General features: G+C 41.5%; 1 protein-coding gene across 1 annotated transcript in view; it reads right to left on the reverse strand.

Moving 5' to 3' along the window:
• Positions 1-14171, reverse strand: part of LOC144679755 (folliculin-interacting protein 2-like) — a 111578-nt gene that overhangs the window by 16620 nt on the left and 80787 nt on the right. Inside the window, exons 12-14 of the mRNA XM_078540466.1 lie at positions 13937-14106; positions 3460-4894; positions 553-709 (exon numbers count right to left, since the gene is read on the reverse strand). Of these exons, the coding sequence (XP_078396592.1) occupies positions 553-709; positions 3460-4894; positions 13937-14106 (1762 nt within the window). The remainder of the gene's footprint in view (positions 1-552; positions 710-3459; positions 4895-13936; positions 14107-14171) is intronic.

Consider the following 14171-nt stretch of genomic DNA (forward strand, 5'->3'; position numbering starts at 1 on the left):
TCAGGCAGCTGGAACAAGAGGTGGGATGGGGGTGTGGGTGTGTGTGTGTGTGTGTGTGTGTGTGTGTGTGAGGGTGAGAGTGAGAGTTTTGCAGCAAATTATCTGTTCTGGCACCAGTTTACTGGGAGGAATTCTGAAGAGAAATTATGAAGACAGACGGGGAGAAGCAGCACATCTAAAATACTGCAATTAGCAACATAATTTGGGAACTTTTACCTGCCCAAGGAGTATAACAGGTTATATGATATGAGATGTGCCCAGCATACATTTGCCATTTCCCCTGCTATATTTTGTACATCTAAGAGATAGATTTTTGGGCCTAATCCCATTTTTGATCCATCATTTTATCTACTGGCACAGAATATAGGTGCAACATTTTAAAATGCTCATAGTTTATTCTCAAATGCGTTTGCACATTTGGATACAGGCAATTTCTTCCTTTCAGAAGTTATCTATATAGAGGCTAATAAGAAAATAACCTGAAGAGCACAATATGTTGACAGATGGTAAAACAGCATTTGCTAGTGTTATTACATCTAACACAACACTTACTTGCACAGCATGAGCTAAATCTGCCATTAGACACTGTTTCAGCTTCTCATCAGAGCTAGTTCCATGTAAGACCAAGTCTGGGACATACTGAGAATAATATCCGCCAAACAAAGATTTTCCAAAGTTATTGATACTTGGCCTGCTGCTCATTTTGATGCTGTAATACAACCATGGGGAAAAAATTGTATTTAAAAGATATATATTTGATACATATGGACAGACATGTACACAGCACCATACACATCCTTTTGTAGGAACATCCTTGTTCAATATTTAATATGGCATTTTACCACACCGCAACTTTGAATTCAGATTGCCTTCTTTGGGTATTTTTGCACAATTTTCTGTCCTGCTGTCAAAGGCACACCCTCCCAGAGAGATGCCCGAGTTACTTATCCATGAGTTCTCTAAATGTGTGCAGCCTTTTCAATCCTATGGGATGTCAAAGCCCAAATGTATCTGCTCCTCACTTAATGTCCACATATATACTTTTGGAACTAAGCAATTATCAGCAAAGGCTAATTTTTCTTTTCCTCAGTACGAATGGACTAATTATTGCAACTGAATTGTCGTCGCATCCAAGGTCAGCTATATGAGATACTGGGAATCAAATCTGGGGTTCTCTCGTCTGCAGGGCATATAAGCATGTAGGGAAATATCTTGAATCACAAGATGCTCTGATGATTTGTTTCATCAGTAACAAATTTGAGTTTTAAGTTGCAAATTAACATAAGAGAGGATATAATGAGAGGCAAGCGGGCAGTGGGAACTTTATGGGTATTGTGGTAGTGGCTGTGCATAGGCCCCAGGATGTGGTAGATCGCATTAGTGCAGATATTAGACAAGTATGTAAACAAAGTCAAAAACCTGGAGCTCCCTCCCTAACAGCACTGTGGGTGTACCTACACCACATGGACTACAGCGGTTCAAGAAGGCAGCTTACCACCACCTTCTCAAGGGTAGCTAGGGATGGGCAATAAATGCTGGCCCAGCCAGTGAAGCCCACATCCCATGAATGAATAAAAAAAAGTGTGGTTTCAGTGGGGGATTTATTAGCTAATTCCGTGTGTGTTCAGGGCAGTTTTCTGCAGCAGTATGTCCTAGAGCCAATAAGGGGACAGGCCATATTAAATATATGGAGTAATGCACCAGATTTTGTTAACAGCCTAACTGTGCATGACCATTTATCAAATAACATGATCATATTATTGTTGCTATGTTTGAAAAGGAGAAAGCCAAGCAGCTAAGATTCTAGATTTAGGCAAGGCTGATTTTAATGGGATGAATCCAAGACTATCAACAGTAAACTCTAAGTGTGTTAATGGTTAAATTAACAGAAGATCAGAGGGATAGGTTAAAAAAAATAACGTGACAGAACCAGTTAATGCCCCAAAGGTGCATGAGTTATAGTTCCCACAAAAAACAACAATGGATCACTAAGAGGTAAGGGACAATATAAAACTAAATGACAATGCATATAAGGATGCCAAAAAAGCACTGATTATGGTGAATTGCAGAGATACACAGAGCAGCAAAGGGTGACAAAACAGATAGTAAGAACTACAAAAAGGGAATAGGAAAAAAAAACTTACTAGGGATATCAAAAATCAAACTTTTTACATGGAAAAAAAGAGATTGATTAAGAGCAATAGGGGCCCTTAAAAGCTTGAACATTCCCAGCTGATCAGCATAGATTTTTAAAGGGTAGGTCATGCCTGACAAACCTGATTGAATAGAGAGTGAGTGTGTGTGTGGGGGCGTGTGCATGCGAGAGAGAGAGAGAGAGTAATAGCAGGAGTAGGTCATTTGGCCCATCAAGCCTATTCCACCATTTAATAAGATCATGGCTGATCTGATTGGGCCTTAACTTCACTTTACGACCTGCCCTCCATAACCCTCGATTCCCTTGTGCATCAAAAATCTACCTAACTCAGCCTAGAGTATATGCAATGAGCCAGTCTCCACTGTTCTCTGGGGAAGAGAATTCCAAAGGCTCACAACCCCCAAAAGAAATTCCTCCTCACCTCCATGTTAAATGGGAGACCCCTCATTTTTAAATTGTGTCTTCTAGTTCTAGATTCCCCAGGTGGAATATATATAACAGATAACTAAAGCTGAAGCTCCTGGAATTGAAGGCAAATTATTGATCAGTGAGAGATTGACTGAGCTGCAGGAGGCAGTAGGGACAATGGGCAGGATGTGACTCATGTGGTCCACAAGGATGCAATGGGGTCTTTCAAAATATTAAAGGGGAACAGATAGGGTAGAGAAAGAGCAACTAGTTCCACTAGATGGGGAATCTTGAACTAAGAAACATAGCCTAAAACTTAGAACCAGGTCTTTCAGGAACAAAGTTAGGAAACATTTCTACATCAAAAAATGGTGCAGATGTTTGGAACTTTCTTTCACAAACAGCAACTGATGTTAGGTGAGATTGATAGATTTCTGTGGACTATAGGTGTTAGGGATATGGACAGAGATGGGTCTATGGAGCTCAGTGACAAATCAGCAGTGATTTCATCAACTGACGAACAAGTGGCTAAATGACCTGCTCCTGTTGCTATGTTCCTAACTCTTATTCAAATTCTCTCCTGAAGTTAGAGCTATGACTCCTTAAGGGCTGATAGTCTTCTGCCACTTAAGTGCGTACTCCTGAACTGTCAACCAAGACAGTATGGATCAAGTTGTGGAATTTGGGGAAGGGATGGCTAAAATGGGCCATATCACAAAACCTGGTCAAGTCAGCTTAGTTAACTCACCACTGACCAAGAATCTTCCTTGACTGTATGGATCTACAACATGAACAGCATATTAATTTGTAACTACCACAGAATCAAATTACGGCCTCTTTTGGAGGATTCTTTTCCAGCCAATCTTTTGCAACCATATTTTTATAAATGTTCTTGCCTTAGTGTTGGAAGTTCAAACTCCTCCATGACATCTTGTCTCTCATTCAAACACTCAGGTCCATGAATAGGCGAATCGTGGGTCACATCTTCATCATCACTATCTCCAAGAGCACTGTCAGAACTTTCATTCCTGGGAATATCACCATCTAATCTTAAGGTAACTTTCTTCCCAGAATCCTCATCCTCCTTACAGGGGATGTCAACAGAGGCTCTGTCCCCATAATCCTGATTGCCAGAACTAGTGTCAATTGATTCAGGAGGCGGCATTTCCATAATGTCACAGCACAAAGTCCTTATTGTTTCAGTATTCTCTGAGCGGTTTTCTTCTCTTGAGGATCCAGATGTTTTGAGTGTTTCCTTTGGAATGGTGATGCTAGCAACCTGCTTAGTTAGTTCATCCACTGTGTTTGCTTCAATGCCATTGTTCTCAGTGAAATATTCAAAGATGTTTGTGCTTCCTTCGCAGGAAGGGATTCTTGCATAACAATGTTTCTGCTTTACCTGCACTCTGCCTACAACCTCAGTCAGCTCTGGTTGATCCTCAGCAGGTTGATCTACTCCATCTGTTTCTGGGAAGTCAATGCCTTTCTGCATTTGGCTATTGTTGTCGTTTTTGCCACCTTGGTGGTCCCTGAAACGTTCTAGTTTTTCTTCCATTTCCTTCCTTCTAATCTCAATATCTGAATCAGGTGATAATGAAGACCCAATCTGAAACAGTACTCTGTCCTGCAGGTGTGGGCTCCTTTGGCGAAGCCTGTCTGGACACTTCATTCCAGACGTAACACTGGAAGCTGGAGACATTTTCACTGGAAGACTAGTTGCAGTAGGTGATGCAGAACGAGATAATCCTTCAGTTAACCCGACTGCTTCATGGACAAGCATTTGTATCTCTGCGTTACACAATGCGGCCTCTTTCACAGTCATCACTGCCTCTCTTTTGTTCTCCTGAACAAACACTCTGACTTTTCTGCAAGTGTTAGCAGCATCAAATTTGGCACCATTCAAAACGGAGGAAGATTCACTGCACTGTCCAGAAGTCCACTTCTCACAGCCATCCGATTCAGTCTTTCTGCTGCTGTCTGTCTTGGATTTGAAATCTACTTGCGTTGGTTTGTCTATAACTGCGATGTTTCCTTTCCTAACATTTGTTGGTGGAGTCACGAAAGCAAGGTCATCTTTATGAACAGTGACCACTACATATTCAGATTCTTCCACTTCTCCCTTCTCCAATGCAGTGGAGATCTTGGTTCCCGTTTGCAAGTTCTCACCTTCTGGTAGTTTCCCCTTGCGCATTAGCTGGTTCTCTTGAAGATCTGAGCACCTTATAAAGTAACTAAGGACATAAAGTAGGCGTTGAACTAATTCCTTACGCTTTCCGATCACTACAGTCCTGGCGAGCCTCACTGGAGAACCAATTGCTCCGTACAGATCACCTTGAAGGAAAGGCACAGAATTGCTAAGAGTTATGAATACCAAAGCAGAAAATATTCTGAGATACTTTGAAAATATCATACAGCCTTTTGGAAAATAAACCTGCCTCACGTTAAATGCCAGGCACCAATGAAACACACACAAGGGATTCTCCCATGTCCTGACCAACAGTTAGCCCTCAACAGAACAGATTAACCATTAATTTATCTCACTGGTGTTTGTGTGACAGGAAGGGACAGAGTGTACCAACATTAAAATACAGTAGCAAATAGGGTCAAAGGGGGAAAAATGGTAAAATGAATCACTCTTTACTTAAATGCATGTTGTATTCGGAACAAAATAAATGAATTAATGGCACAAATAGAGGTTAATGGCTATGATCTTATAGCCATTATGGAGACATGGTTACAAGGTGGTCAAAACTGGTATCTAAATATTCAGGGGTGTGAGACTTTTCTAAAGGGACAGACAGGAAGGAAAGGGTGGTGGGGTAGCTTTGTTAGTATGAGATGGCTACTTCCATAGCAAGAAATGATCTTGGATCGGAAGATGTAGAATCCATATGGGTGGAAGCAAGAAATAACAAGGGGAAGACGACACTGGTGGGAGTAGTCTATAGGCCCCTTAACAGTAGCTATATTGTGGAATAGAGAATAAATCAGGAGATAATGAGTGCATGTAAAAAAGGCAATGCATTAATCATGGGTGACTTCAATCTTCATGTAGATTGGGAAAATCAAATTGGCAAAGGTAGCCATGAGCAAGAATTCATAATACTGTATTTGGGACAGTTTCTTTGAACAATATGTTGTAGATCCAACCAGGGATCAGGCTATTTTGGATCTGGTAATGTGTAATGAGGCAGGTTTAATAAATGGTCTCAGAGTAAATGATCCCTTAGGAAACAGTGACCATAACATGGTCAAATTTAGCATTCAGTTCGAGAGTGACTAACATGGGTCAGAAACAAACTTAAATAAGGGTAATTACAAAGGAATGAGGGCAGAGTTGGCTGGAGTGGACTTGGAAAGGAGTTTAGCAGAAAAGACAGTTGATGAACAATGGCAGATGTATAAGAAAATAGTTCATGACTCACAATAAAGATATATCCCAGTGAGGATGAAGGGTTCTAGGAAGGGGATAAACCAACCATGATTAACCAAGGAAGTTAAGGATAGTATCAAATTGAAAGAAAAAAACAAATGTGGCAAAGATTAGTGGTAAGCCAGAGGATTGGGAAAGTTTAAAAGCCAACAAAAGATGACTAAAAAAATAGTAGAGGGAGAAAATAAACTTGGGAGGGTAAAATAGCAAGTAATATAAAAACAGACAGTAAGAGCTTCTTTAAATATACAAAAAGGAAGAGAGGTGAAAGTGAACATAGGCCCCTTAGAGAATGAGGCTGTGGAAATAATAATGGGGAACCAGGAAATGGCAGAGGAGTTGAATAAATACTTTGCATCAGTCTTCATAGTAGAAGACACTAACAGCATTTCAAAAGTGCTGAATAATCAAGGGGCAAAAGGGGGGGGCGGGGTTTGGAGAGGAAATAAATACAATAACTATCACTAGAGAAAAAGTACTAGGGAAACTAATGGGGGTCAAGGCCAATAAATCCCCTGGACCTGATGGGTTGCGTCCTAGGATATCAAAGGAAGTAGCTACACGGATAGTTGGTGCACTGGTAGTAATCTTCCAAGAATCCTTAGATTCTGGAAAAGTCCCAGAGGATTGGAAAACTGCCAATATAGCACCCTTATTCAAGATGGGAAGGAGACGAAAACAGGAACCAGAAGATGTAATAGATTTGGATTTCTAAAAGGTGTGTCTGGTAAGGTATCCCACATAAGGCTACTTAATAAGAGCCCATGGTGTTGGGGGTAGTATATTAGCATGGACAGACCATTAGCTAACTAATAGAAGACAGAGTTGGGGTAAGGGGGGCATTTCCAGGATGGTAACCTGTAATTAGTCGAGTACCACAGGGATCAGTGCTGGGGCCACAATTATTTACAATATATATAAATGACTTGAATGAGGGAAGTGAACATTTGTTGTTTGCAGATGACAAAAATGGGTGGGAAGGCAAGTGGTGAAGATAAAGTCTACAAAGGGATATAGACAGGTTAAGTGAGTGGGCAAAAAACTGGGCAGATGGAATATAATGTGGGAAGGTGTGAGGTTATGTACTTTGGCAGGAAGAATAAAGAAGCTGAATATTATTTAAATGGAGAAAAGCTGCAGCACAGAGGGATTTAGGGATCCTCGTGCACGAATCACAAAAAGCTAGCACACAAGTTCAGCAGGTAATAAGGAATGCAAATGGAATGTTGGCCTTTATTTCAAAAGGGAATGAATGGAGTATAAAAATAGGGAAGTCTTGCTAAAATTATACAAGGCACTACTTAGACCATACCTAGAATACTGTGAACAGTTTTGGTCCCCTTATTTATCTAAGTCTGCACTGCAGTGCTGTTTTTGGCTGCAGCCGTATGCTTCAGTTGGAGTTTGGTGACTGCGGGGGTTCGGTGAGAAGGGAGGAGATGCTCCGTTCTTTTTCTACCTTTCCGCAGAAGAAAAGCAGCAGCCTTGGTAAGCAAGAACTGGTGAGTAAATTAGAAAAATGTAATATCTTTAAACAAGTTGCTATACTTGGATTTAACTGAGAAGCACCAGGAATAAGGGAAATTAAGGGCCAATATAATGAAGTAATATAAATAATGCCAATTGGAATAAAGTTAACATAAGGGAAGTAGAGTTAAGAGATGGCGGGGCAGCTTAGTCGAGTGGAAGGCGTGTCCTGTAATATTCACAAAGTCATGGACATTACTGGTGTCCTAGCTGACCACATGTGCAGGAAGTGCTGTCAGCTGCTGAAACTTGGGCTCCGGGTTTCTGAACTCAAATAGCGGCCGGAGTTACTGTGGCGCATCCGCGAGGCTGAGAGCTACGTGGATAGCACGCTCAGAGAGGTTGTCACACCGCAGCTTAAAGGCTTGGAGACAGACAGGGAAAGGGTGACCACCAGGCAGTCCAAGAGAAGTAGGCATGTAGTGCAGGAGTCTCCTGGGGTTCCGCTCACAAATCGGTTTTCCGTTTTGGAAGCTGGTGATAGCACTGGTTCCTCAGAGGAGTGCAGGCAGAGCCAAGTTTGTGGCACCACATGCAACTCAACTGTACAAGAGGGGAGGAAGAAGAAAGGAAGAGCTATTGTGATAGGGGCTTCATTAGTTAGGGGAATAGACAGGCATTTCTGTGGCCGTAGACTTGACTCCAGGATGGTATGTTGCCTCCCTGGTGTCAGGGTCAAGGATGTCACAGAGTGGCTACAGGGCATTCTTCTGGGGGAAGGTGATCAGCCAGGGGTCATGATTCACATTGGTACCAATGACTTAGGCAGGAAGTGGGATGTAGTCCTGCAATCAGAATTTAGGCAGCTAGGTAGAAAATTAGCAAGCAGGACCTTACACCCAGTACCACATGCCAGTGAGTACAGGAATAGGAGGATAAGGCAGATAAATACGTGGCTGGAAAGATGGCGCAGGAGGGAGGGCTTTAGATTCCCAGGACAGGCTCTGGGGGAGATGGCATCTGTACAAGTTGTAACAGAGTTCCTTACAGGGTGTTTGCTAGTGCTGTCGTGAGGGCTTTAAACTAACTTGGCAGGGGTGTGGGGATCTAGAGAAAATATTAGAGAGGAATACCAGGGTGTACAAAATATTGGGAGGGACAGATAACTTAGTATTCTTTATACTAGTGCTAACAGGTAAAGTCAAGGCATGGGAGAAGCTAAAAATCTAAATCAGGGTTACTATGCATGTATGTGAATGCACAGAGTATAGTAAATAAGATCGGGGAGTTATAGGCGCAGATTGCCATGTGGAAATATGATGTGGCGATAACAGAGACCTGGCTCAAGGAAGGGTAGAACTGGATGTTAAATATTCCCAGGTGCAAGGTGTTCAGGAGAGATAGAAAAAGAAGGAAAGGAGGATGGGTGGCAGTATTGGTTAAGGAGAGCATTGCAGTGCTGGAGAAAGAGGATGTCCCAGAGGGTTCAAGGACAGAATCAATTTGGCTAGAGCTACGGAACAAAAAGGGTTAATTACATTGCTTGGCGTAGTCGACAGACTACCAAATTGTGAGAAGGACATAGAAGAACAAATCTGCAGGGAAACTATAGAGAGATGCAGATATTATAGAGTAGTTATAATGGGGGACTTTAATTACCTGAATGTAGACTGGGACAGTGGTAGTGTAAAGGGCAGAGAGGGGCAAAGTTCCTAGATCGTGTTCAGGAAAATTTTCTACAGCAGTATGTGTCCAATCCAACAAGACGCACTGTTAGACCTGGTTCTTGGAAATGAGGTGGGCCAGGTAGATCAAGTGTCAGTGGGGGAACATTTAGGAGATAGTGATCATTTTATTGTACATTTTAGGATGATGATAGAAAAGGATGATAGGCAATCCAGAGTAAGAATAATTAACTAGACAAGAGCCAATTTCAATGGGGCAAGAATGGAGCTGAGCTGGATAGGCTGGAATGATAGATTGGTAGGAAAAACTGTAGCTGAACAATGGGCTACCTGCAAAAATGAATTGATTTGGGCACAGTCAAGGTATATTTCATCGAAAGGGAAAGATAGGGAAAACAAATCCAGAGCTCCCTGGATGAATCAGGAGATTGAAAATAAGATAAAGAAGAAAAAGTGCGCTAATGACAGGTGTCAGATAGAAAATACAATTGAGAACCAAGAGAAATACAGAAGGTTCAGAGGGGAGGTGAAAGAGCATATTAGAGAAGCGAAGAGGGATGAGAAAAGACAGGCAGCCAACACAAAGGGGAATCCCAAAGTCTTCCATAGACATATAAATAATAAAAGCACGGTAAAAGGTGGAGTAGGACAGATTAGAAACCTAAAAAGGCATTAACACATGGACAAAGGGGCCATGGCTGAGGTATTAAATGAATGCTTTGCATCCGTCTTTACCAAGGAGGTAGATGCTACCCAGGCCATGGTGACAAACGAGGAAACTCTGTCACTGGAAGGGTTCAAAATTGACAAGGAGGAAGTGTTGAATAGACTGTCGGTACTTAGAGTTGACAAGGCACCAGGACTGGATGAGATGCATCCATGGATATTGAAGGAAGCGAGTAGAAATTGCAGGGGAACAGACCATAATCTTTCAGTCTTCCCTAGACTCAGGGGGTGGTGCCAGAGGACTGGAGAATTACAAACACTACGCCCTTGTTCAAAAAAGACTGCAAGGATAAGCCCATCAATTACAGACCAATCAGTTTAACTTCAGTGGTGGGCAAGATTCTAGAAACAAATTATTTGGGATAGAATTTTTAATCACATGGAAAAACATGGGTTGAAAAGGAAGAGTCAGCATGGACTTCTAATACAGTGCCACAAAACAGACTTGAGAAAGTTATTGCTCATGGAATAAAAGGGACAGCAGCAACGTGGATACAACATTGGATGAAAAATAGGAACCAGAGAGAGAGTAATGGTCAATGGATACTTTTCGGGTTGGAGGAAAGTTTGTAGTGGAGTTCCACAGGGGTCATTACTGGGACCCTTGCTTTTCCTGATATATATCAATGATTTAGATCTTGGTGTGCAGGGGACAATTTCAAAGTTTGCAGATGATACAAAGCTTGGGAGGATGTTGTGGAACTTTAAGCGGACATAGACAAGATGGTGTGGGCAGATAGGTGACAGATGAAGTTCAATGTGGAGAAGTGTGAAGCGATGCTTTTTGATAGGAAGAACATTGACAGGCAATATAAAATAAGGGGTGAAATTTTAAGGGGTGCAGGAGCAGAAAGGCTTGGGTGTATATGCGCATAGATCATTGAAGGTGGCAAAGCAATGTGGAGAGAGCAGTTAATTAAGTATCCTGGGCTTTATTAATTGGAACAGAGTACAAGAGCAGGGAGGTTATGTTGAATGTATATAAGACCCTCGTTAGACCTCAGCTGAATATTGCGTAGAGCTCTGGGCACCATATCATAGGAAGGATGTGAACACATTGGGAAGAGTGTAGGAGAGGTTTAGAAGAATGGTTCCAGGGATAAGAAACTACAGCTATGAGGATAGATTGGAGAGGTTGGGACTGTTCTCTTTGGAAAGGCGGTGGCTAAGAGGAGATTTGATAGAGATATTCAAAATCACGAGGGGGCTGGACAGAGTAGATAGAGAGAAGCTGTTCCTGCTCGTAAAAGGATCAAAAGCGAGAGGGCACAGATTTAAAGTGATTTGCAAAAGCAACAAATGTGACAAGAGAAAAAAAAACTCTCTCTCAACGAATGGTTCGGGTCTGGAATGTACTGCCTGGAAGTGTGGTGGAGGCAGGTTCAATCAAGAGGGCATGGGATGATTATTTGAATAGAAACAATGTGCAAGGGTACGGGGAAAAGGGAGGGCAATGGCACTAGGTCATAATGCTCATTTGGAGAGCTGGTGCACACGATGGGCCAAATGGCCTCCTTCTGTGCTGTTAAAATTTGGTGATTTTGTGAAAGATATGCTGGCAATAGAGGCAGTCCCAAGAAGGTTCATTAGGTTGATCCCGTGTATGGAGGGGTTTTCTTAAGAGGAGAGGTTGAGCATATACTCATTGGAGTTTAGAAGAATGAAAGGCAACCTTATTGAAACATACAAGATTCTTTGGGGGGCTTGACAGGGCAGATGCTGAGAGGTTATTTCCCCTTGTGGGAGAGGGTTTAATCTCAGAGTATGGGGTTATCCATTTAAGACAGAAATGAGGAGGAATTTCTTCTCTCAGAAGGTAGTGAATCTGTGGAATTCTTTACCGCAGAGGGCTGTAGAGGCTGGGTCGTTAAGTATATTCAAGGCTGAGGAAGACAGATTTTTAATCAGTAAGGGAATCAAGGGTTATGGGAAAAAGGCAGGAAAGTGGATTTATGGATTATCAGATCAGCCATGATCTCATTGAATGGTGGAGCAGACTCAATGGGTTGAATGGCCTACTTCTGCTCCTACGTCTTATGGTCTTATGACCTCACTTTGCATAAATTGGCTGCTGTACTCCCTACAAAACAGGTGATTACACTTGAAAGTAATTCATTGATTGTGAAGCACTCTGAGATGACCCGATGACGTGAAAGGCATACAAATGGAAGGTCACCCGGAAGCATGAAAACAAAGGCGGAGTTTTGGCTTGTATCAAATCAGCTTCTTCCATCAGGCCACAGACTATCCAACCTAATGGGGAAAGCATACTAGGTGGAACGGATCCATAATCTTAATTATTGTAAAAAGAAATACTTGCACACTGTCTAGCGTTTCTCAGTCTGTTCCCGTTTAACTTACTGCTGCTACTACTTAAAAGACCAGTTCCACTCTTCCTGTATTATCTCGTACTCCCTCAGACAGTTTCCCATTGCTCTGCTACCAATGTCTATTGGACTTAGTCCACTGTGTCAGTGCTTCTCTTTCTCATTTGAACTGGCTCTGCCTCCACCCTGGGTGTTTTTTTTTGTATGAAGTGCCATAGCTGCTCCTGTACTTCGAGCCTGCTGCACCATAATTACACACTTTTCTCTAAAGCCCTGGATAGTTACCCGACTCTTGCAAAAAAAAGCTACTGCCTTTACAATCTCCTTCTACATATTCACAGGATTTTAAAATTTGCAAAATTCTGAGAAACTCAGATTCCACGTTTGCTTAACTTGGTGTTTCTGTACTGAATACAGGAGATTGGCATCGCTACAGTTGCATTAAAATGAATTAAATTCATTTGCAGTTCACATTTTAACTGCTAGGGGTCAATATTTTACCGTTACAAAATAATAACCAGTTGATGGGACAGGTGCTACTTGCATTAAGTATTACACAAGGAGGAACACCACCTTTCAGTGTTAAAAGATAATTAATCTGTCTATAGCACAAACAACCCATAGCTATTTGGCCTGTTATAACGTTACAAGGTGACCTGTTAAGTTAATCATGCTAATTTGCTGAAATGTACATCATGGACGAGGACCCTATACAAAATAAATTCCTCAACTTTTTTTCTGAAGTAGTTATCATGCACTACAATCAATTAAATTTAATTTTTCAAACTTTTAGTAACCAAACTAATCTCTAAAGTTAGCCATGGAATGTTAGAAACGTTCCCGAGAAGCCGTTCCCTACTCACTGCACCAAACATAGGCCTACTCCATCCTTTAGATCTTAGGGAATGAGCTCTGCCACATGCTTTAGAATACAGAGTCTGGGACTTGAACAAAGAGAGCCAATCAAGCAGAGTCACTCCATGATCGCACCAAAATACAACCATATCAGCTCATGTTTTATTGATGGACAATACACAGAAATGGATTGAGGGGGTAAAACAAAAATAGGAAGTCACAGAATGCTTTATGAATGTTCTGTTCTGTTGACAGTCAAATAAATAGCTGTAAAGGTATCCACATTTTCTAACTGGACAAAAACTTTGCACTCACATACACATAGCTTTCAGCCCAGAGATCAGGTCCAGATAAAAATAAAGGTTTCAGGATGGCCACCATCCATCACATTTCCACCATATCCCTTACTATTTAATAGCTAAATCCGTACTTAGAGGTTCAATGGTTTTAATTTTAAAATTTCTAACCTACTCTTTACCCATTTTCTACTCCTGAGTTTCAAAGCGGACTAATCTATTGATGAGAATACCATAGAACAGCTAACAATTCTGTGCCAGCTGAGTACTGCGTAGATTGGATTCCCCATGCTTGACATGAGATGAGTGCTCGTCATGCCACTGCTCCTCAACAGACGTGTATATCATGTTGTGTAGAGTGATTTCTTTGAACAGATTTCTGCCATAAATTTTATGGCTGAGCATTAATGGGAAGCAGTCTAAATTTAAGGTGATTATCCACAACTTATTCTTTCTACATTGCATATCCCTTACCTTTAATCACAACAGCCTATCATTTTGCTATTTGGAACTAATTTCTATATGCAAAGACAGTTCCAATAAGGCTAAGTTATTCAATTGTGAAAAATATCAGGGAACCTTACCAAGTTGTGCCCAGAGAGGATTGTATGGATGTGATTTTCCCAACAAGTTCACATTCTGTGATGCATGCTTCTCATAAAAGGCTTTTATCGGTGGATGATCATTCGGCATAACAGTGGGAACCCAGGCAAGGTGATATGTGAGCACAGCTGTCAGCAAAGCTGAAAGGAATCTGAATTGGGGGAAAAAAGAAAAAAAGTTTTGAAAACTTTGATCACACTAGCAAACCAGCTTGTC

This window comes from Cetorhinus maximus, chromosome 1, assembly GCF_964194155.1.
Source record: "Cetorhinus maximus chromosome 1, sCetMax3.hap1.1, whole genome shotgun sequence".
In the NCBI taxonomy this organism is placed as follows: Eukaryota; Metazoa; Chordata; class Chondrichthyes; order Lamniformes; family Cetorhinidae; genus Cetorhinus; species Cetorhinus maximus.